The sequence below is a fragment of the Lagopus muta genome, chromosome 2 (assembly GCF_023343835.1).
Source record: "Lagopus muta isolate bLagMut1 chromosome 2, bLagMut1 primary, whole genome shotgun sequence".
NCBI classification, from domain to species: domain Eukaryota; kingdom Metazoa; phylum Chordata; class Aves; order Galliformes; family Phasianidae; genus Lagopus; species Lagopus muta.
This window is the reverse complement of record NC_064434.1, coordinates 28,380,304-28,405,360: the sequence shown is the minus strand read 5'-3', so window position 1 is coordinate 28,405,360 and position 25,057 is coordinate 28,380,304. Positions and strand designations below refer to the sequence as shown.

Sequence of the window (25,057 nt, the reverse complement as noted above, 5' to 3'; positions counted from 1 at the left end):
CAGATGATGGTTTTTGTTTCAGCAGTATTTCTTTGGAGCCCACAATATCTTGACTGCACCGCTATTTCGTGTTGTTTTGTTTTATATTAATTGTCCATTTAGTCAGCAACCAATGACACAGACTTATAAACTTGACTACTCTCTATAAATAGAGGCATATTTTGCTAAAGAAGCTACTCAAGATACTGTGACTTCTTTAAAAAGAGTCAAACAGTTCACATGAAATTAAGAAAGATAACTAATTAGAATTTGGAAACAGTTCAGAATTCATGTTCATTGTAAGGAGGATGCTAAAATACTTCTGCTCTCAGAAAACATTATGAATTTGCTGTAAATTTCAGTGCTCAGCATAAAAATCTTAAAATAACTGCCTGTTATCTTCTAAAACACAAATGCAGACAAGCCAAAAACCAGTCTGCGTAGACAGAGTAAAGATGTCCAAATTCTTAAGGAATCTGAGGGTGAAATCAGTTGGCAAACACAGATGTTCCAGTTGTATAGGCAATATTAGATTGAAGATTAGCTAAAAATGAGAATTCATGTAAACAGGATTGCACAATACCAGGGTACAAAAGGAAACTGCGAAACAACTGGTGAAAAAGTCGTTAAATGACCTGCAAAGTCATATTCCAGAATCAACACCGTGTGCATTCAGACATGTGAAAAGGTTGCAGTAATGACAGCCATGGCCTGGACATGGAGATTAAAAATGCTTCACCTAGTTGTTCATCTCTTTTGAGCAGAATTCTGAAGGAGCAGAGTACATAAAGCAAGCTGTTCTGGGAAGTAAACACGCTCTCCCACCTTAGAACTGAAGCATGCTTCCCCTAGCAACTGTGGGATATCAGCATAATGATAATATTATCTGATATGCAAGTAGTACAGAAATGTTTAAGACTTTGTCTTATGAGCCAGCTTTTAATACACATAACAAGCAAGATTTTTATTTATGGGACCTTTTTAAAGTTAGGCACCTTTAAAAAGATCTGTGGACTACTGTCCATAGATATCTTTCATGTGACGTTTTGAAATTCTCACCTTTAAGAAACTACTTTTCAAAGTGGATAACAGTCTGTGTTTTCAGAGAGAGGCTATTTTATCTATGTAAAAACCCACACAACTGCTCACACCACAAATCTTAATTAGTATAGCTAAGTCATTAAGGTACACTTCATGAATCAGTAGAGTAAGCAGCATGCAATTATTGTGTGGTTCATCTAGTGAAAAAATCTGGAAAAAAATCGTTGCTCAAGTTGACTTTTTTAAAAATAAGCTCCCAACTACATGATTTTAGGATGTTTCCTTGGATAATGTATCAATATAGTACTAAGCATACATTAATGCTTCTAGAAAACCTTTTAAACATGTTTAAGAAATAAAAGCGTGGAAATGCTACAGATAAATAATAGATGACTCTAAGCAAATTATCTACAGCAGCACATCACAGTGCAGAAAACTGCACGTTCCACTGAAATCTATCTCGAAGCTTGGAAATGAAAGTATTAATTGTTAATAGCCATCCTTGAGCCATTCAATTCTGCTCTTAGTTACACTGCTGTGTTTATGCTTTGGCGTGGCATAACTAAAGTGAAGCTGTTTCTTTACCTAATTCAGATGCCAGGATGAGACTGGCTACAGCAGCAGAAAACTGAGTTTGGTCTCCCTCAGCAGAGTTTATTCTGTGCTTATATATTGGTTATCTTTAATTTATTTCTTCATTGATTTTCTTCCTTGCGTGTCTGAGCAATTCATAGTCCAGCAGTCTGTAACTTGGCTCCACTGCAGCTTTCCTCCTACAGCTAGGCAGTTTGTATCTGAAAGGGAGATGTTTTTTCAAACACCCTGATCTGGGAATAACGAGCATTTACCTGGGTGAGGTTCCATTGAGCTTGCTGATTTTGTTGCAATCCGTACTTATTCTGCGGAGTAACCATTTGTCCCACCATTCCACCTTGAGGTCCAACGACATTCTGAGGAAGTCCTATCACACCAGTTTGTGTCGTACCAGTAAATCCATTGGGCATTCCCATTCCTACCATCACCCCTGTGCTCTGCCCCATGACTGGCACCGATTGTCCCATCATGCTTCCCATCATCCCGGTGGCTGCAGGCACAGGAACTCCCATGGCTGGGAAACCTTGAAAATGAGTCGATGGCTGTGTGGTGAATGGCATAGTGGAGGAGCCCATGAACATACCTGGATCAGAGAAAGGAAGACTTCAGGGAAAGTGCTTTGTGATCTTCTCCCTCCCCCCCAAAAGCATTAGGTGCATCAAAACAATTTTAAAGGATAACTTTGTCCAGCTGTATGTCAGTGCTGTTAGTTTAGTTCCTGTAAAATCTCTCACAGGAAAAGGATTCACCACCATAGAGAGAGTTTGGCAAATCCCTGAGGTAAGTGGGTCTTTAATCACTGTACTAGAAGTCTGTTTTCCTACAAACACCGCAGAAATCAAACCGGACAGCTCTGCACTCACCCCAGTGGCCTGCTGCAGAGGCTCAGACCCTAAGCAATGAGTTGGGCAGCAGGAGCTGAATTCACAGATCTGTCAGTCACATGCACACTTGATTAAATAATCACACACTGTTTTGTTCTATAGCTTTGGTATTAACATTTCAGTAATCTTCCCATGTTTGTAATAGTAAAAACACAGTTCATTTGAATACAATGGCAGTGTGCCCCACCTCTGTCTTATACTTGTAGGAGACGACGGTATTGCTGGGCAAAGCATAAAATAGAATTGCATCATAAACATGTGCCAAATGATTTACCTGGTGCACTCTGCTGTTGCATGGTTCCTGTGCCATACAGTGACAAGATGGAGTCCTTGGAGAGCTGTTTCTTTGCCGACTCTTCTGATTTTGTTGTTTGCTCAGTGAACAGATCGAGATCTCCTGCTGCTGCAGACAAGGTGGCAGCTGCTGGTTTGGCAGAAGTGCTCTGGGAAATAAAGGTCAGGACAGAATGCTGAGGGAAACCAGCAACATTGTTACATTAAGTATTTACTGCACTCCTCATCCCAGAACCACACAAAAACCCATTCATTTACTGAAAATAAATTTAAGTGAACGAGGATCTACCAAGATGCAGTATCACCTAAGACAGCAGTACATACAATAGGGAAAGAACAGAACACTGGGCTGAGGTTACAGAACCAAATTAAAGCCCTGACCAACTCCAGAGACTACACACAGATTGTTCCTTCCTGCTGCTCCTACATCTTTATCAGTGAGCAGCAAATATCCTGAGCTATAGCCAGATTATGGAAAATAATTAGGAAATCAACAAGGAGATTACAATTCACATCTCATTAATCCTCTCATAAGCAGAATAAATGAGAGAGGAGCTAACACAAAAGATGTGGTGTTTTAGACACTTCAGCTAAGGGGATAATATTTTTGGAGAAAAGGCAGAAGTAAAATTTCAACTGATAAACAACTTCTAAAATACAGTGTAATTGGCTTAGAGCTCTGTAAGCACACTTGCTTTATTAAGAAAACGTGATGATCTCCAGCTTACTGCATGCTAGGATTGAGCTACTACAGTACACTCAGGCTGTCAGGCTCTCCATTGTTCAACTTGTTTTATAACCAAACTGCATCCAACATTTGGCTGCTGCTGATACACATATACTTCCATAGTGCTTAGGCAAAGAAGCAATACATTGTATTCCTGTGATATTCCTTGAAACAAATGAGTCTTGTTACCTGTGGGAGCTTCCAATCCAAACTAACCTGAGGCGCAGGGAGAGTTACGGCCTACCGAAACGGTGCCACCTGGCTGGGGACACAGTTAGGGGCATGGTGGTGTTTAGGTTAACAACAGAGGAGAAAACTACTTGCATTAAACCACAATGAGGAGCCTGGCTCTACAGCCAGATCCACCTCTGCTGCCATCCTACAGCAGTCAGACCAGAAGCCACCCCGAAACGCGCAGCTGCTCTAGCACACCTCTGCTCCTGCTTACAGCAACAGCCTCGCTGCTCAGCCTGGTTCACATGCTCATAAAGCTACTGCCTCTTGCTTATTACTGACAAAATTCTGATTGCAAATCGAAAACAATTGGTTTCAGCGACTAGTAGGAAGCCTGCTCAAACTGAGAGAACTGTCATTCTGGCAGAATCTTTTTGAAAATACTAGCGATGGATTTCAATCTGTATTCAGGTAGAAGCCCACCCTTGGTAGTTGTGTTTGTTTTTTTTCCAGAAGTCCCAGTACTGAGCTGTTATACATTCTCCTAGTAATGCATCAGCCACTATACAACAGATGTGTTCAGAGAAAGACACTGAAACAGCAGAAGTGAGCTAAGAGAGGCAGCTCCTCACTGCTGCTCATACTGCAGTAAGGAGGAGGTTTGATTTTTCTAGAAGGGAGAACAGTAGATGTGCCTGTTGGGTTTTTTTTCCTGTTTTTTTTCCTGTTTTTTTTTTTTTTTTTTTTTTTTTTTCTTTCCTTGTTCTGTTTTCATGTATGGTTGGTTTCTATTCTAAATGAACAGCATCAGACTGTTCTTCTCTGGATACATGAAATGCTGTTACGTGCATTAGTGAAATAAAGCACATCATACTTGCACATACTTTACGCAGAAGAAGGGACAGCTGAAGGCCCATAAACATTTACCATGTTTATGTCACGAGATTAAACGTCCATTTAATATCTGTTAATTCAGTTTATTTTAGGAAGATTCTAAGAAGATTCAAAGGCACTGAAGAAGCACTCCCTCAAGTGTTCAACAGCTTAAAAAATGGCAGATAACGCAAACTGCATGGCAAGGAAACAGAGGGCGGCATTCAACTTCAACAAGGACATGATTTTCACATGCCTCCTATTCTCATGCTATCCAAGACACTGTGAAAGTATGTCTTGAATACAAACAACATTATGCCCTTAAGAAAAGCTGTGTGCAATGCCCTCCATCACTACACCAAAGCTCAACGCTCATCAGGTAGTTAGGAAATATGAAACAGCTCAGCAGCGTGTAGTGCAACTTACCGCTTATTACTAGCATTTATCTCAAATATGTTTCATGTTCAAACATACATTGGTTTCATCACTGACAGCTTATTTATTACCTGTAAAGCGTAATACCTAAGAAAAGGAAATTTCTACCATAAAATATCAGCCATATGTGCCAGAGCCATAAATATGGTGGTTGAATCCATCACATTTACCATCTGCCATAACAACTGCACATGGCTGACAGCAGAAGTTTAGGTTAACACAGGAGACTAAAAATTAATATTTTGATTTTGGCTTTAAATTCCCTAAATATTACAAAATAATAAATAAAGTTCATGGTGTCCTGAAGATTTTAAGTTGGTCTGACAGCTGTAGCAGTCCAGATGGCCTTTGGAAATCTCTGAGGAGGAGATTCCACGTCTCTGGGCAGTGTGTGCCAGTGCTCCATCACCCACACAGCACAGATGTGCTCTTGGTGATCAGAGCATTCTAGTTTGTGCCCACTGCCTCATGTCCTGGCTCTGGGTACCACTGAGCAGAGCCTGGCTATGTCCTCTTTGCACCCTTCCTTCAGGTATTTGTGGGCACAGAATCACAGAATCACAAGGTTGGAAACGACCTGCAAGATCATCTAGTCCAACCACCCTCCCATTCCTATCAGTGCCACAAGCTACTAAACCATCTCTCGTAGCTCCTCATCCAGGCGCCTCTTGAACACTGCCAGGGATGGCGACTCCACCACCTCCCTGGGCAGCCATTCCAGTGCCTGACCACCCTCTGAGAGAAAAAGTTTCTCCCAATATCCAACCTAAACCTCCTCTGGTATAACTTCTTGCCATTTCCTCGGGTCCTACTATTTGCCTGGGAGAAGAGGCCAGACCCTTTTGCACCACAACCTCCCTTCAGGAAGTTGTAGAGTGCAATGAGGTCTCCCCTGAGCCTCCTCTTCTCCAGACTGAACAATCCCAGATCCCTCAGCCGCTCCTCATATGACTTGTGCGCCAGACCCCTCATCAGTTTTGTTGCCCTTCTCTGGACACGCTCCAGGGCCTCAATGTCTTTCTTGTAGTGAGGGGCCCAAAACTGAACACAGTACTCGAGGTGCGGCCTCACCAGTGCTGAGTACAGGGGGATGATCACCTCCCTGCTCCTGCTGGCCACACTATTTCTAATGCAGGCCAGGATGCCGTTGGCCCTCTTGGCCACTTGGGCACACTGTCGGCTCATGTTCAGCCGAGCATCAACCAACACCCCAAGGTCCCTTTCCTCTTCACAATCATCCAACCACTCATCCCCAAGCCTGTAACGCTGCCTGGGGTTGTTGTGGCCAAAGTGCAGAACCCGACACTTGGCCTTGTTAAACCTCATCCCATTCATCTCAGCCCAGCGATCCAGCTTACCTAGGTCCCTCTGCAGGGCCTCCCTGCCCTCAGGCAGATCGACACATCCTCCCAACTTGGTGTCATCTGCAAACTTACTCAGGGTGCACTCAATCCCTTCATCTAAGTCATCAATGAAGATATTAAACAGGATGGGCCCCAGTACCGACCCCTGGGGGACACCACTTGTCACAGGTCTCCAGCTGGACTTCACTCCATTGACCACCACCTGTTGAGCACGGCCCTCCAGCCAGTTCCTTATCCAACGGAGGGTAAAACTGTCCAAGCCATGGGCAGCCAGTTTCCGCAGAAGGATACTGTGTGAGACCATGTCAAAGGCTTTGCTGAAGTCTAGGTAGACTACATCAACTGCCTTTCCCTCATGTACCAGTTTGGTCACCCAGTCGTAGAACGAGATGAGGTTGGTCAAACACGACCTGCCTTTCATGAACCCATGCTGGCTGGGCCTGATCCCGTGGACAAGCTGTGTGATCTCTCCCAGGAGGATTTGTTCCATGACCTTCCCTGGCACTGATGTCAGGCTGACAGGCCTGTAGTTCCCCGGATCCTCCTTACGGCCCTTCTTGTAGATGGGAGTCACATCAGCAAGCCTCCAATCCTCTGGAATCTCTCCAGTCAACCAGGAGCGCTGGTAGATAGCCGAGAGCGGCTTAGCGATCACCCCCGCCAACTCCCTCAGCACCCTAGGATGAAGCCCATCCGGTCCCATGGACTTGTGACTGTCCAGATGGAGGAGGAGCTCTCTAACTGTCTCCACCCAGATCTCCCTGAGCCTCCTCTTTTCCAGACTCTCAGCCTCTCCTAATAGCAGAGATGCTACAGTCTCTTAAATCAACATACTGGCCCCACTGCTGGACTCTCTAGTCTGTCTGTCCACATCTCTCTTGTACTGGGGAGCCCTGAACTGGTCTCAATATTCACAGTGTGGCCTTACCAATGCTGAGCAGAGGTGAAGGATCACCTCCCTAGACTTGCTGGCAATGTTCTACCTAATGAATTCCAGAATACCATTAGTTTTCTTGGCAGCACGGGCCCATTGCTGGCTCAAGTTCACCTTGGTGCCCACCAGGACACCCAGGGCCTTTTCTGCCAGACCACTTTCTAGATGGTGGCACCCAGCATGCCCTGGTAGCCTGGGGTTGCTGCTCCCCAGGTGCAGGACTCTAAACTTCTCTCTGTTGAACCTCATAAGGATTCTGCCAGCCCAGCTCTCCAGCCTGTCCAGGTTCTTCTGAATGGCAGTGCAGCCTTCTGATGTGCCAGCCACTCCTCCCAGCTTTATGTTATCTCCAAACTTGCTGAGGGTGCACTCTGCCCCCATCACCCAGATCATACGAAGATGTTTAAGAGAACTGAATTTTCTCGCTGCTTTGGTTTCTAAGGTTTTGAACAAATCAAATACTTCTGTAGTCTAGCAAGTACACAGCTGTTTTTGTCTCAGTTCTTTAGCTAACTCTCAGCTAAATCCTTCCACCAGCTTTCAACATCCACCTTAAATTCTTTTAAATGCTACTCCTTTTGATCATCCTGAAACTTTCCTTTCATCCTTGTTAACTTTGCTCTCCATAAAGACTGTTTGTGTAAAGCAGTTGGACAAATAAGCTCCGTCTGTCCCCAGCTTTCCAGGCAGAGGACAGGATTTTCTCCTTACCTTAATAAATTCACATTTTCCAGTAATGTGTTAGGAGAAACAAAACAACTAAGAACAGAGCACACAACTGACCTGTCTGGAGACCAAAACAAATTATGTGCTATTTTGCCTCATCTACATAATTCATCCATCAGACCGTAAGCCTCTTAGCACTGTTACCTCCACTCTAAACTCTGTGAGCATGCATACTATTAGAACAGCTTTTCAAGAGCTGTTTTAGATTCTTTCTCTTCCGCCAGTCTCAGAGTGATGCAGATCCCAGTACTGCAACAACATCAACCATATTTACATTTCAGCTCTTTTTAGCAATTCTTTAGCTTGTTCTGGCTTCTGCAATACACAACGTACATCTTTAGTTACTATGGTCCAGTTATGGCAGTCTGGAGAAACTTCCTAACGCTCACAAATTTTTAGCATGCAGAAACAGTTCCTATAGAACAAACACTTTCTACTTTTCACTCCCTCTGTCAAGTCCCTTTATCTAGACCACATCTTTAGGAAACATAGATGAGTGTGGATGATCCTAGTTTGTATAATGCAGCCAAGTAAGACAGTGCAATGCATCTTAAAATGCACAGATTGCAGTATTACAGAAACCATCGTCCTGCAAGCTCCCCAGGAAGAAGAGACATCACAGTATACTGCAGACTTCATTATCTTCTCCGAAGTACTGCATTCTTTAGATGTAATACCAAAAAAGCACAGGGAGTAGTTTCAACTGAATGTCTCCATATAGCTTCAAGCAATATTTTTCATCAAGAATCTAACATATAAGAAAAGAAAGCTGAGTGGCACACTCTTGCCACTCAGTGTGAGAAAAATCAAGACTTGTATCAGAAGTTACAAGAATTTAAAACTGAAAGAGGCTCCAAAACTGAAAAAAGACCAACACCAAAGAGGAGAAATTCAACACTTGGGAGATGTCAAAACAATTAAAATCTTGTGCAATGATTCCAACAATATTTGAATTGCTGGAATTACTTGAACACATATGAATAAAAAAGAACATAGGACCAGCATTAACCACTGTTAAAACACACTGAACTTATTCTAAACTATGCAGAAGTTCTCTTTGGCATCTTCAAGAGGTAAGCAAGCAGCCACTGATACAAAAACAAATAGTTTAATAATTTACCAATCACTGAACCCCTCCTAAGTTCCATAATCTCACCACTGACACCAAATTCTGAACAATGTGGTGAAGCAGGTCCAGGAGCAGTACAGCACTGGGGAGTTGCAATGACCAACTCCCAAACCTGAGCAGCTTCCATTTGTGCTTATAGTTGGGAATACAGAGGATGGCTGCTCTGGATACTGAGTGGAAGTGTACGGTGACTACCTGCATAAGAAGCTTCAATGTGACCCCTATGCCCAGCCTGCCACCAAATCCTGGCATTCGTCCACAGACTTCCCACGCTCTCTGACTGTCTCAATGATGATAAACTGAGCAAATCCAAGCAGACAAATAATTAGGAAACAAGAACACTTCCTATGATTAAGAAATAGATTTGATAAGCTTGGCAGTAACCAATTACAGTCACCATGAACAGACTCAATCCACGCCCCCTACAAGAAGAAGCTATAAACAACTCAATGGATCACATAAAAATAGGGCTCAATAGCTCCCCAGTAAGACCCCACATAGATAACACTCACAGCACAGCAAGCTTCTGAACAAATCATTTTTTTGCACAAAAACTAAGGACGTGGAAACATTCTCATCACCACAGCTTGTTGAAAAGCTGAAGTTCATCTGCTGATCTGCAGCAGTCACATAGGTACATACACCTCTGGGAAAAATGAGTATCTGAGAACATAGAGCTATCCAAAACATATTACTGCTTTAAATGAAAGTTTGTCTAGAAACAGATGTGATAATATAAAGCATCTGTACCAAAGTGTATTTTTGTAGCCCCTGAACCAACTCTCAGCTCCCAGTACAATGCAAAACACGCATACAAAAAAAACCAACAAAACACTGAAGTGTAATCTCAGTGGCTTTTAACATCCTGCCTGGGGAAAGCATCAGTGCTTCGGTGAATCGGTACTTTCAAACTTCATACCTCACCATTCCCCCCTTCTCCCCTCCAAGTTTCAGCAAAGAATGAAGATCACGTTTTTGCTGGAGGATACACCCATACAAAATCTGAAACTAATTTCTGTCCAAAATAATTAAGGAATTTGTTAATTACAGCTAAGAACGGCACACCTTTGGTTCCTATACAATGTGTGGTAACAAAAAACATTGTACAAATACTTACAGTTTATCTTCAATTTTAAAAGTGTACATTTACAAAATACAGAAACATGTCATTTTTTCCTTTTTCTTCTTCATGAACACTGCATAACTGGTCATTTTCTAGCATATACCCTTTCTCTAGCTTTACAGTAAGAGCTGGTTAAGCTACTTTTAAACCCCTGAAATTTGCTAATAGGCAAAATTCTAGAAAAAGCATGCAATCCCATTGTTCTTTACCAGTCCTTTACAAATGCAACATTTTTATTAGTATCCTGCCATACCAAATAGGAAGAAGAAATATTTGGAGTATTTTTGAAGACTGTAATGAAGACATCTGAAAGGAAAGCTAAAAAAGTCAACAGAATGCTGAATGCTCAAGTCACCTTTGAGAACAAAAAATAAATACTTCTATTTTCATTTAAAATCATGTATTGGCTACATCAGCTGTCATGATACCTAAGGTTTTCGGACAGCACCTCCCTTCATTCTCATAACAAAACATTGAAATAGTACACCTCTGTGCTCCACCATGCCACAAGAATACAAACCCTAACCTAATATTAAATCCTATTCTGAAGGCTTAAGCTGAAAAGGAAAACCAATCCTGTGAGCAATGAACAATTAAGTGTTGTTTTTGCCAATCCATTTGAGGAACAGCATCAAATTCCCTTCTCTTTTGATGTTCACAAACCTGTTGTGTTTATCCCCACTTTCCCACTTGTTTTCTCATAGAAAATAATCAAGGAACATAATCATATATAACTTCTTTACTTCAGTAAGTTAAACAGAGTGAATCCTTAAAATCTCTCATTACCAAGCATGGTTTCCAGTCCCTGGTATCTTCCTGACTCTTTTCTGAATCCTATCCAACTCGTATCTGGATCATAAGTGAAAGATATTGCAAACTACTCGTGTCACTGACAAATGAGAGGCACCATCAACTACCTTCCTGAAGTGGTGCCCAGACCAGGTACCACCATCCAGACCTACAAGACCTTTTTGGATGTAGAAGAAAAAGGAATATTAACTCTGTCCCAGTTTGCAAAGCAACCTATTTAATCATCACCCCCTGTTCCTCCATTTCCCTGTGTCTAAACTGGGGAAATTATCTGTTTACATGACATATTCTTTGAGATTACTGATTAAAAAAGGAACATAGCCAAGAATTCTATCTTGCACGATGCTGTATCTTTGATAAAAGTTCTGTTCACCACTGCTGATTATGGCACTGAGAAAAAAGCAAATTATCAACACAAATCTTGGCTGGTTTGTTAACTGCAAGTAATGTTCAGGCTTTAGAGAACACAATCAAGGTGATACCAAATATTGAGATTAATATTTTCCATTTTTTAATGCTTCCTAATGTATTTACTTAGTGCTATACCTGTTCTCGAAACTTGCACAATCAGTAATAAACCACCCATTTCAGAACATTTCAACCACGCACAGAAGTTCCAGGGCTAATCTTTATCACAGGAATGTATTTTAGACAATTTGTTTCCTTCAACTACTGATACGTACCATTCAGTTCACTGCAGCCATCCCACTATTTAATCCATGAGCAATCATCACCACCCAGATAATCATGTCAACAAGTGACTGGCTGGGTGGTGCTGAGCTGCTGGCCAGGTTAAACCACAACACCTTTTTGATTTTCTGTACTCTACAGCTAAATCACTTGTTTAGCCAGGTCACATCACTTGCTCACAGAATCAAATCAAGAGAAAGCTGACATTCTGAAAGTTCTCTGAAAAGATTGATTAGGCAACATGGACTGCACCCCCAGAGCCTGTTGTCCTGAACCAACAGTAACTACACTCAGAGAAAACCACTTTCAGTATCAGAAAGGCAGGAAAAAGTGAAAACCAGAAGTCAATCTTTTCCACTATATGCGTTACTATCACTGGTCCGTTTATTACAGGGTTGAGTGGAAACCTCATGATTCTAGATTTCAATTTACCCAATCTACAACAAAATTGGATACATTAAACAGCTCAGTGAAGCTGGAAATGGCTTACTGCTTTTCACATCTAGCTCTATAGGTGGATTTATCTAGATCAATTTTGACATAAGGCAGTAGAATAGTAGGACAACATGCACTTAGTGTTCTTTCTGGCGCTTTGAACACAGACATCCACAAGAGCCAAGAAAATCCATACCAACAATTTCCTTTGCAATCTTAGCTAACACACTCAAACCACTCATTTTCCTCATCATTTACAAGTGGCTGAAGGCACGCAGGGAAGCTTGCCTTATGTGTAGCTTTTATGTTTAAAAAGAGGTGTGATTTCAGTCCCTACCTAGCATTTTTCACAAAGTTGGTCCTCAGCAGCCAGTAGGTAAGAGGAGAGTAAAAGATAAAGAATAAAAACCACATTCAAATCTTGCTACAATGGCAATATGCCTTGAGTTGACCGCGGTGATAAATTGAACACTTGAAACAAAATTACGATATGCCAGTTGAATTAGAATTACTTTCTATCATCCCTTCCATTTTTTATATCAGAACTGCTGGATAAGGAAAAATCAATACAGATCATAGGTCCCAAGCCATAAATTCAAGAATGCATAAGGTCCTTCCTATTTCAACTGGGCAAGACAGAAAGCCTTCTGCAAGTGTAAGCCTCAAAAACTACCTTAAAAGGGCTCCACAGGTGGGGCAAAGCCTTCCTCTCAAAAGCTGCTCTGAGGATGAAAGTCAGTGCAAGTGTGTTCTCATCTGTATCAGCCAAGTTCAGCACCAATACATTATTCTCTGAGGCTGAAAATTGCCCTTCTTAGCTACAGCAAACCGGGCAATGGGGCCTCTTTCAAACTGTCATCAGTCTATGAAAGGGAGTGGGCCACATGCAGGGTTATGTTACCCCTTCTTTGAGGAAGGTATGACATACAAGTTTCCAAGATGAAACAAAAGCCAGATCAGCCCCAGAAACAGTATTAGATTTCCTAGATATTCATTCTTGATTTTGAATAAGACACTTGAGATTCCAAATTTCCAGTAAGTCTGAGAAAGAAGCATCTGCTGTATGTCCTATTAGTATTACAACGCAATAATAATCATAGAAACATAGAATGGTTTGGGTTGGAAGGGATGTTTAAGATCATCTAGTTCCAATCCCCCTGCTATTAGCAAGGGCAAGAAGTCCAGAACAAGTATTACTTAAAGTTCAGTGATCTGAGGACAAGAAGTAAAAAATATATTGAGAATACTTAAAAAAAAAAAAAGGAGAGAAGAAAAAAACGACAATATAAACTAGAAGAAACTATGACTACCATCAAACAAGGAGAGAACAGAAAATAATTCATCTGACTAATCAGGAGGAATCAAAAAAGAAGATCAGAGTACCTTCCAGTCCTACATCCAAGTACCAGAGAAGGCCAAAGAGGTGAGAAAAATATAGGCATTACAGCTGGAGTCTCTAGCTGCAAGCATACAGAAGCATGTATTTTTTCTCTCTAAATCCCCACATGAACAGTTTCTTGATGGGAAATATGTGCATGCACAAGCATACTTACACAAAGAGATATAAGTAAATAACACTTACCTGAGAGGGAGGTACAGCAGCTGCTGGTAAAGGATTAGAGATCATTGGGCCAAAGATATCCAAGTCATCATTCAATGCTGTGGCAGCAGCAGCAGTGCCTCCATTTGCAACTGATGTTTCAGCTGGACCATCTTGAAAGGACAACAAAATTGTATTTAAAAATGAAAACTGGCAGGTGCTTTTATGAATAATAAATAAAAAATAATTAAAGCTGCCCACCACACCACCACCACCCTCATATTCCATTTCTAACAAAGGATTGTTCTCATTATTCAAAGATTCTGTAAAGTAAATTTTAACTTACCTAGGATTCTAATTAAAGGATTTGATTATCATTTTTGTTTTACATCACCCACACACGTGTAGTTAATTTCAAATATATCTGTAAGAAGCTTCCAACATACATTTACAGACTAACATACTAGTATATTCCAAATTTAAAACAAAGAATACAGATCACCATTTATTAACTTCAAAAAGCGCCAAGGACCTTCAAAAACAGCTGATTAACATTACAGAAAAAAACAGTCACTTCTTTCTTGTATTAAGCTATGAGAACTTATTTTCCACTGTTTGATGAACACTTATTTCCAGAGCAGAGGTTGATCAGTAACAGCCATGCATGAACATCCTAGTAATAACACACAAAACATTCATTACTACCACTGAGAAAAGTGTGAGGCATAGACAAATGTGAGGTAACTAAAACATCCTGGAACTCTAATTGGAACAGAGAAGTGGTCTGATTAGTAAAGATCGTGGCTGAGATGCAAAGTTTAATTAAAAGCAAATCATAAGAATCTACCAACATTTATTTAAAGTAATACAATTCTGTCTCTGAAACAACTGCAGCATTCTTTGCTGTCTGGCAAAGAACAAACACAGCACAACTTCTATTTACTCTTTATTTAAGGAAAAAACATGGAAGAGTAAATGTGTTACTTAGAAGTAAGATCTCCCTTTGCTTCTCTACTTCTCTATTTAAGAACGCAACTAACTGGCAGACTACAGCGAGATCTGTCAGCTTGCATGTAGAATATTATCATTTTTCATTACTTTGTTCAGTCACATGTAAACTCACTGCAGTTCCAGCAGCTGGAGACTGCCCTTCCCGGAAGCCTAGGATACTGACAGGTTGGAACAAAGGAGCCTCACAGCACCACCAGACACTTCATCAGCCTGGAAATCACTTGACTGAGGAAATCATCACAGAAGATCTGCCAGGACTTTCAGCTGTTAGCTGAAAGGCACTGCATTACCAGAAGGCACTGCATTCTGAAACGATCAGTCCAAAACATCCCCACTCAAAGATGCCTTCTTATTTTATCCTTCCACCACACTGTGATGGAAAATGACCCCCTTCCCCCACCCCCTTTGGCTGCCTTGAATGTAAATATTTATTCTAAAGACTCAGGCTGCTACTACTATAAACTTGAAAACACCGAAGTCATGAATGTCAAAATCTGACAATGTGGTACATATCAGAAGTAACCACCATGAGTCTATACCTGCATTCTGTCTTACTATATAGACACTATCCTATGTGCCTTAGGAGGCACAGCTATAGTTCCTATAGAAACTGCACCTCTGAATTGATTTTGGTGTACATAAAACCCCAGAAGGTTTTTACAGCATCTTTTTCATACAAGGAATTAAGAAACAACCAGGTGGAAGGGTGCTGGTCTGCAAGTCTTCAGAGATTTCTTCAGATACACAAAATGATTTTGTAATTTGATTTAGCATCAATCAGGATCACGAGTAGCTTGGTATTCGCCAACTCTCAAATCCTCTTCCTATCAATGTGAAATGCAGACCAAATTGTGCACGCTAGCAAAGGCATGCAGATCCAGTGACAAAGCACCTTGAAGGCAAGGATACAAAGACAGACACATGTAGCATTCACAAGAAATGAAACCTCAGCACGTGTGTTTCTTGTTTCAGGTTTCCCAAAGCTTGTGAGGATAATTATGCTGTCTGTAAGGACTAAGACAAACCAAGGAACTCCACAAAAGCAAAATCGCCAGAGAACGCCTTCAAATTACTCGATCTCATATGCTAAAAGTAAACAATGAACTGAACAATGACAGAAGGATTAAAGCAATTTATCCAGCTCTGCTCAGCACTGGTGTAGACGCACCTCGAGCAGTATGTGCAGCGTTGGGCACCACAACATAAGAACATCATTAGACTGTTAGAGAGTGCTCAAAGGAGGGTTACAAAGATGGTGAAGGTTCTAGAAGGCTAGGTGGATGAGGAGTGCCTGAGGTCCCTGGGTTTGCTCAGCCCAGAGCAGAGGAGCTGAGGGGAGGCCTGATGGCGGCTGCAGCTCCTCACAGGGAGCAAAAGGGCAGCACTGAGCTCTGCTCTGTTTGACAGCGATGGGCCTGAGGGAACGGCATGGAGCTGCGTCAGAGGAGGGGCAGCTGGGGGTTAGCAAAATGTTCTTCACCAGATGGCTGTGGGCATGGCACAGGATGCCCAGGGTAGTGGGCATGGCCCCAAGCTGCTGGAGTTCATGGAGCGTTTGGGCAATGCTCTCAGACACAGGGATTGAACTGAAGTTGGACTCAGCGATCCTTATGGGCACCTTCTAACTGGGCATATTCTGTGATCCTATGATTTAAAAAGCCACATCAGTCCATTTAATTCCTATGTCAGCATTTGACTTTTCTGGGAGATCTTCAACAGAACTGAAGAACAAGGTCATCTACCACTATGGCATATCTGTTTATACCTTAGCTATGAAGGTCTCCTCCTTCTCCTATTTCTGTTCTGATGACTTGAAGCCAGTGGACACTGTAAGTATAATCTGATCCATCATTCTGCCCGCAACAGCGCTTTAAGATGCATGCAAATAAGTGTATTGTCAAGCAAGTAATGAGCTTCTGGTAGTTCAAAGTACTCTATTCATTTGAGGTCATTCTGCAGGCAGGCAGTTCCAAAAACATCTCCCAAAAGGTTGGCTGCTTCAGATAAATTTAGGAATGAATAGTGCATAATTTTCATGCAAATGGATTGTCTGGAATTAATAATTTAATGTTTTCATTTTCTCAGGGAGTCGTATGGATTAGAAAAAGTCTTATATTCCAAAGTGGTTCAGTTTCCCTCAATCTAAAAATGTTTATCATCTAAGACTTTAAATATACACATAATAATTTAGTAAAACAAGCATTTCACATATGTAAAACACGGTAGAATACAATCATTATAAGAGAATGGTATTTTTCAAGCAGTTAATATGCTAGTTATAAATTAATATTATGAAACCTGGGTTTTTGCTAGATCAGTCCAAAGCTGTTTTAACAGCTATACGTTATAACAGCTATAAGTGTAAGAATAACACTTGATAATGTACGTGTTTTCAACCTTTTACTAAATTTTACACCAAAAGTATTTCTGCCTGCATCAGTGCAGAAATGAGATATTCTGAATGACTCCTTCCAACACAGTTCTAGCTCTTAATAAGTAATATTAATAGCAGATCCTGTCTTAGTCCTTTCTCAAAAATGCAACAGTTGGAATATTTAGCAAATCCTGAAACATTTTTTTTGCACCACGAAACTGGAAGATTCCAGAACAAGATAAATTTCAGAATGTAGAAAAAAACAACCTGTTTTCAATCTTGTTTATCACTTGTAGAAATATTAGCACAGTTATAAAAATGTAAGTGTGCAGACATACACAAACTTGTGTTTCAGTGTAATCGTTCACACGTTTATAGAGATCATGGATATTCCCAACTACAGCGTGTCAAGCCACTGATTAGAATGTGTTTCCTCTTTTCTATCCTAACTTTAAAATACTTCTTTAGTCTATGAAAGATGCTCCAGATGAGTTCTGAATTCTAATATTCTAAAAATGTTACTTTTCATTCAACTTTTACTGTCTACCAATAAAAACTGATGACAAGAGAGAGAAGGAAACATGCCTGCAGTCTTTCCAGGAATTAGTCAAAAACAGATCAAGTTATACATAAATTTTGAGAAATGCATAGCTCTAACCAACACATATGTTAGGGAGATGATCACAGTTACTCTGAAACTATTTCTAATGAACTATTTCTAATGAACTGCCATCACCTTTGTAGAGAATACACCACTAGCTAAGGATGAAGGACAAGATGCAGCACAACCCCTGCAACATGAGCATATCACAGGTAGAAGTGTCACACTAAGGTGGAGAAGGTCATGAGGAAAGTCATCAGGTGCTGGTTTTTGTTGCTATTCCTATCTCCAGAAGACCTAAACCCTTACCACAATATGACAGGTAAATATGCATAGTATGGCAGATAGAAGTTGCAACAGCAGATATTGCTTATGCTTTCACAACAGGAAGTCCTGTTTAAATTTGTTAGCAGAAACAAAAGCTATTTGCCAGGATACACGTAGTAAGTGATTCTAGTGATGTTTACCATTATAGCTTTTCTATAGTGTATATTTTATTTATTTCTGACAATACAATTTCTGATTCAGTGCTTCCTTTTGTTATGAAAACTTTAATACACAGCATTAATACGTGGTACATTTCTCTGCACCAGTGGTGAGTGACCAATATAGGAGATGTAAAGGCATGGCAAGAAAGAGAAGCAGTAAGAAAGACCTATTCCTTACATTACATTTCTGAAACTAATTATAAAGGAGCAAACTATTTACAAGACTTGGCATCTAAGCTGTGTTTTTATACATGACAGTCACACTAAAACTTGCAGTAGAAGAGATATTTTGAATATGTATCTGATTATTTACTGCACCAAATTGCTAAAAAGACAGAACTAAGAAAAACAGTTGAAGGCTTTAAACAAAATCTGTGACAGAGATACAAACAAATGATGGAATGATGGAATAATTATTTATTGCATTACTAAAATTTTATTTACTGTCAAAATCTTTGTAGAACTATTCACTGGAAGCTCTTTTCTGTACAAAATTTCTCAAAATAAAATCTGGAGAACCAGAAAGTTAGCAAAGCTACACGCACCAAGTGGTTGTGCCTATTTTCATGTGGGGTGAATACGCTGTATACCTACCTAAGCACAACCTTAATATATCAACAATGCTATATAATTCCTACTATCCTACACAAACACCATTTCTTTTTCACAAATGTTTTTTAAAGCTATCTTTCCTTCATCAGTCCGACATAAGTGGAACCACATAACTTGTAAGAGAAAGCCCCAAGCTGCCGAGCAGCACAGAGGATCAGCAGGATTAACACTGCCGAGATGGAGAGAGCCTTGACAATGACTTAAATGCCAAAGAACTTTGGTTCACATGCTGTGGCTTTCAAACAGAAAAAAGTTTCCTATAACACCCCTATTAAAAATTAATGTTTAAAATCCCATGTTACCAATTTTTGCATTAACATCCTCACATTCTCAGCAGTGCACTCTTTCAGTGTGGGGAAGATCCAACTAATTGTAGAGATCATTAAAAAACAGTAGTGTCAGATTTAGCCTACAGAAATAAACTGTGATTTCTCATGGCTTGGGAAGTGAGGGAAAAAATGTGGGGCTTCACAGTATGAACATTAAGTAACACCATTGTTTGTGGAGAACAAAAGAATATTCAGCTTGTGCACGTTGTTTCCCAAATTTCTGCATCTGTGCATTACTGAACTAAAAGGTACTCTGAAACAAAAAGCAAAATGCACAAATGTCTACATAGCTTGACCATCAAAAAAATGAATTTCCAAATACAACCTCAGTAACAACCACTCTGAAAAGGAGCCCAAAGGATCTATATGAATCAATTTTCAAAGGCTAGCAGAAACTCTAACATGGCAGCACAGTCACCAATTACATCATGCCTCTGCTACTATTACAAGTTTTGAAGATGCAATTTGTTAAACAACTTTGAGGATGTTGCAATTTAGTAGAAAAAAATAAAAAACAATTTATTTTCAGAAAATTATTGAGTCCAGCTATAAGTGCTACCTGTTTTTTAAGGGTAAGTCTTGTTTCACAGTTCGTTTACCTTCTGATGAGGTCAATATTAAAACCCAGCAGAGACACATACACACAAAGTGTTATGTTAACTTCATAACCCAAAAAAGTTAACTTCATACTCAAAGCTAGCACAGATGTATTCTAAGGAAAACAAGAGGCTGGGCTGTTTAAAAAGCCAGAATTCTTCCTGCATGAATTGCAATCCTTTAAAATTACCTAATTTGCTATTACAAATGACTCTGATCCACCCTCGTAAAAACTACCGTTGTTCTCAATTTGCAGGAATGAAGTCCTGAGAATGAATTACTGTCATTAGAAATATGTCCACTCAGTAAGAAGAATGAGCCACACCATCATATCCATTCTAAAATTGTTTGATATGGCATATATACTGCACTGAAGAGATCTTGCTTTTAATACTATCTGAATCAACAAAGTAATAACAAGCAGCCTACTGCGAGAATTAATTACAAGATAACTCCAAATGAATTATGCAGGTCTGCTCTCATTAATCCATCTCGTTTGCAGCTCAGTGGATTCCAAGTGATGCTAGCTCATTACACTGCCTTTCAATTGATTTGAAGTTCTTAACACTCCCTCCTCTAACATCATTTTTTGCTACAATTATAAACTTTGCCCTTTGTATATCCCTCCGTGTTTATTTACACTGAAGAACCACTGAAGAAACGTTGAACACAATTATAATACTCTTTCTATTGTACATTATATTTTTACATAATCAGAGTTCATTATCATAGCATAAAATGGTATTACCAAGATGTTTTTCAACCCATAACTAACAAACTACGGAAGTCTGACAATTTCAGAACCACACACTGATTAAATTTGAATTCTTAGTTAGGATGTCGGTCTGGTGAAGGAAAATAAAAAAGGACTGGCCTTCCATGAAGCTTGAGTTACTTTTGTTTTTAACAGGTTCATTCTATATCCATGATCTAACTTTTCCTGTTTGATTAAGTTTTGCTTGCCTATGGTAACATACTACTTGAGATGAGATACGGACTGTGACACAAACAGAGTCGGTACAAAAACAGTATTTTACAGCCATTCTGCATACAGAGGGAAAATAAATTGCATTCTGACTGACAGCATGAATTCTAAAACAGGGACAATACTATTTGCCTTGCTGCAACATTATTATCTGAAAATGAAAACAAAACAAATCATTTTCATACAAATTCCAATTGGTACTACAGGCTAAAAAAGCACATTTAAAAGACTTATCTGCCTCCTTCAATGAACTGTCAATACTATGGCAAAATCTAGAGTAACCAGTGTATCAATAAGCATTCTAATATCCACTCCCAATATGTAGGGAAACTTCCTAACGTTACATAATAAAAGAGATTAAAAATAGTTATTGCAATATTTTGTTTTCCTATCTTCTGTTTCTATCCAATGGGCAAACACATTTGTATAATCATAACCTTCAACAAGCAAAGAAAAAGTATAAAAAACAGTTTATTTACACAACAAGTAGATGGTTATCCGCTAGAGAAGAAAACAAAATGTGCAGAACATAAAACTGAATGACTGTCACAGTTCACAAGACTGCAATGCTCAGTGTTTACATTTTACAAGATATTGGTCAGCTACAGTCAGTCACTTCGTTGTTCTTTTAACTAAAATAGAGATTTTATCATATAAGGCATTTTAGAGAAATACAATTCAGATTACCTCTGCATTTCAACTGAGAAATATGCCAGTACCACAAACATTGAAATATCACAATCCAAAGCTCTTTGAAGATCACTTTGATAACTTCCCCTTCCCACAGGAGCTCATTACTCTCCCTAGCAAAATGCAAGTATTGATATACACAGATCCCCATGGCATTTTCCTTTGTAGTTTTAAATTCAGACTCAGTGTCATGGTTTTCAAATTCAGCTAACAATGTCAGTAAGCACAGAGAAAATGAAAACATATTTATTAAAATTTAAAATGATGTGTACACGTTGCATAGAAAAACAGGTAATTATTTATTGCTTACCAAGCCCTAAGAGGTCAATAGTGGGTTCTGATGACTTTTTTGGACTTCCTTTGGCTTCTAATTGCTGATCCTCTTTCTTCTGCGGCTTTAGAGGGAAAAAAAAAAATAAAAATCACAGTTAACTTTTCTGAAAGGGATATGATGCTTAAAAAATTCCCATTACAGATGCTAAGCCAATACCAAAAATAAAAGCTCTTTTCTGTATTTGCTTATTGTAACGAATTTGATTTGTAACGAGACAAATTGCAGTTGTGATCATAAAGGACGAGTATTACTGTAAAACATAATCCTTATTCCTTTGCTGATATGTAATCAATTTTTAAATAAGAGTTGTCAAATAAATTAGAAAAAAAAAAAAAGTCGAAATCTTATACTGAGCCACTGCTTATCATTCACTAGGCAGAAATCCATCTGTAATCTGATTGACTAGCTTCAGCCTCCAAACTATACTGTTGTGCAGCAGTAAGAAGGTTCAGGTTTTCAAAAGCTTGTATTAAAAGATGAGCAGCAGACTAGTGACACAATTTACCCTTCTTGAAAACAGTATCAGCAGAACTTGCAGACTTTGTGGATGCTAAGCACAGAAGGACATAATCTGTTTTTTTGGTCTTTCTTTCTAAGCCTGAAGGCAAGTGGCATTGACATGAAATCTGATTATGAAAATGACTTCATAAATCTATTTATAGTTCATGTCACACCAATATCTGGCTGGTCACCCTAACTCATCTGAACATCTTGTTTTAAAATAAACTGGTATACAGCATTGACAGGGCAAACATATTCTCTTGTGCCCGTGAACAAGACATGAATGCCTGACATGCATTTACTTCACAAAATCACAGACAGGTGAAGTGGACTGGTCGACCAGTGAGCACAGCTGTTAAGTAGAAATGACAACTGAGTGATGGTAGAAGAGCACTGCCAGACTGGGCACTGGGCTGAGACCAACAGAACCCACTTTACTCCCACCATTATCATTATCATGTGGATATGAAGTTATTTATTAGTCTCTTTCTTCTACTGCAAACTCAGGATAGTCATGAGCTTGGTGCTTGTGAAAGCACTGACAAAACTCAAAGAGTACTCAAAGATGGCTCTAGCGAACAGCCTAATTTACCAACACCCCTCTTAGATGAGAAAGCACCCATTGATATCATATCCTCTGGGAAATATCTGCAATGAAAGAAACTCCATTTCTGCAGTGATGGGGAATGGGAACCTGAACACTCAAACTCATCTTTGTTCATCTTTTAGAGACATATTTCCACACTCTTGCAAAAAATCCTTCTGTTGACTCTATGCACTTTGCTCAAGAATAAAAGGGAAGCTGCTGCTGGAAAAATATTCCATGGCTTCTCCAATTCTAAAGTGTCTTACAAGTACCATGTTTGAACACATTATTTGAAGAATAGCAAACATTTTGGATGCTTCTCTGTACACAGATAAGTATTTTTGGGTGTAAGAAAAAAAGAGTACTTCTGAAAGTAAACTTTTGCACATCAGTGACAAATTTAAGAACTGATCATTCAAAAACAAGGTTTTCTACAGCTGAGCATGTCTGAAAAGATACCACAGAACTTAAATTACTGTCACAAATATTAATCAGATTTTACAAAAAATATTTCAGAACAGAGTTCATCACAGAAATTTGTTCACTTGGTTCTCCTCCAACTCCGTACAGAACACCATGGATCACTGAGGATGTAAAAGAAAAAAACAAACCTGTTTCTGACTTTTTGCCTGAATTCACAAAACTGATTTTTTTTATTCTATATTCAGAGTTTAACATCTCTGAGTACAGAATAACAGCTTCTTTAAACTGAAAAGCAGAACTGTTAGAATTACACTAAATGTGTAAGTTCTCATTACTCCAGATTAGGTTTATGGTAACTATCTGAATGCATAAGTTTGTAATAAATTAAAGCTTAACAGGGTTGGTTTAGAGGGCAAACTTCTCACAGAAAACAAATCAGCTTTGCATACATTAGTAAATCCGAACAGATGGCATTCAAATAGCAGTTTCTTTTGTTTAGTACTTATTATTGTAGCAAGATTATCTTTTAATAAATCTAAATATAAAAAAAGGCAGTACTAATCCTGTACTTGAGTCTTCTGCTTTGTTAAATGAACTTTCTCAATAATCATTAATTGCCTATTTAGAGTCTGATAAGACAATGAAGGTACAACGTATAGAAATTACGTAAGATTCTCTAAGGCACCTTGTCCCAACATTGCTCTATTTTTTGATCAGCATTTTTTTTTCTTATTTTACTCCTTCTCTAATATCTAAAGAATAGGTTTTCACATTACTTCATAGCTAGTTACACTAACAGACTGCTAAGTTATTTTCATGCTTGTTAATATTGCAAAAATTTATTGTTATTTGAGGGAGATTCTCAAAGCATTATTCAGTTTCTCGTTTATACATAGCCAGTTTTCACCAAGACTAACCTTCACTCTGAACAAAAACCCACCCCATCCATCAACTTGCATTTTATCAATATTCACTAGCAATCCTCAGCAGCAATCTAGAATAATAAAAACATTTCATCTGAATATTCTCCTATTCTTAATTTTAGCAGTGATGCTACATCGCTTCCTCCTCTTCCCACTTTCCATTCCCTGACCACAACAAATGCCAGCTGCTGGAGTTCACTACTCTCCTGTTTGAGAGTATTTGTTTTTTTTTTTAAATAAAACGTACCTTAATTTTTGGTTTGGAGGCTAAGATGCTGCATGCCATAAAGGCTCTTGTGCAAATTCAGAAGACATTTAGTTTGGTGCATAACGTCTGCTATGACTGGAAAATGACCTATCTGAAATAACCTATGCTTAGGCATAAATTAAACAAAGATGGCACTGCTGGGCAGAAAGGGGAAAAAAAAAAAACCATGGATGCAAACAATTACATTTAAGAATACCTAAATAAAATGCTCTTTGATGTGCTGTTTCCTGAGACAGTTCTCTTTTTGCCCCCCCTGGACTTTGGGCTGCCTGACTGCACTGTGGTCCACCTGAAGAAGGTACAATGAAAAGCAATACCTTATTAATGTGTTCTATAGGAGAGATAATGGCTTATTTCTGGAGCTGGAGAAAAAGACCTACACAGGTCCCTTCCAACCCATATAATTCTGGCACAGATAGACATTGAAATTTCCAGAAAAGAACAATCACATTAGAGTCATTTGAAAATTTTATTCCAAATCCTCAAGGGATGTGATGTCTAATTTCTGTTTAGTAGCTTTGTTCCAACAGGACTCACACATGACTAAGCTTTATGTACAGAGTGCTCTTCAGAGATGTTAAAG

General features: G+C 39.3%; 1 protein-coding gene across 4 annotated transcripts in view; it reads right to left on the bottom strand.

Moving 5' to 3' along the window:
• SMAP1 (small ArfGAP 1) overlaps window positions 1-25,057 on the bottom strand; it is a 96,611-nt gene that overhangs the window by 1,903 nt on the left and 69,651 nt on the right. For all 4 annotated transcript variants that reach the window (XR_007375533.1, XM_048938252.1, XM_048938254.1 and 1 more), the window contains 4 exons: window positions 21,750-21,834; window positions 13,795-13,925; window positions 2,773-2,941; window positions 1,869-2,197 (listed from right to left, as the gene is read on the bottom strand). Coding sequence is in view for 3 of the 4 variants with exons in the window: in XM_048938252.1 (XP_048794209.1) it covers window positions 1,869-2,197; window positions 2,773-2,941; window positions 13,795-13,925; window positions 21,750-21,834 (714 nt within the window). In the remaining variant the exon portion in view is untranslated. The remainder of the gene's footprint in view (window positions 1-1,868; window positions 2,198-2,772; window positions 2,942-13,794; window positions 13,926-21,749; window positions 21,835-25,057) is intronic.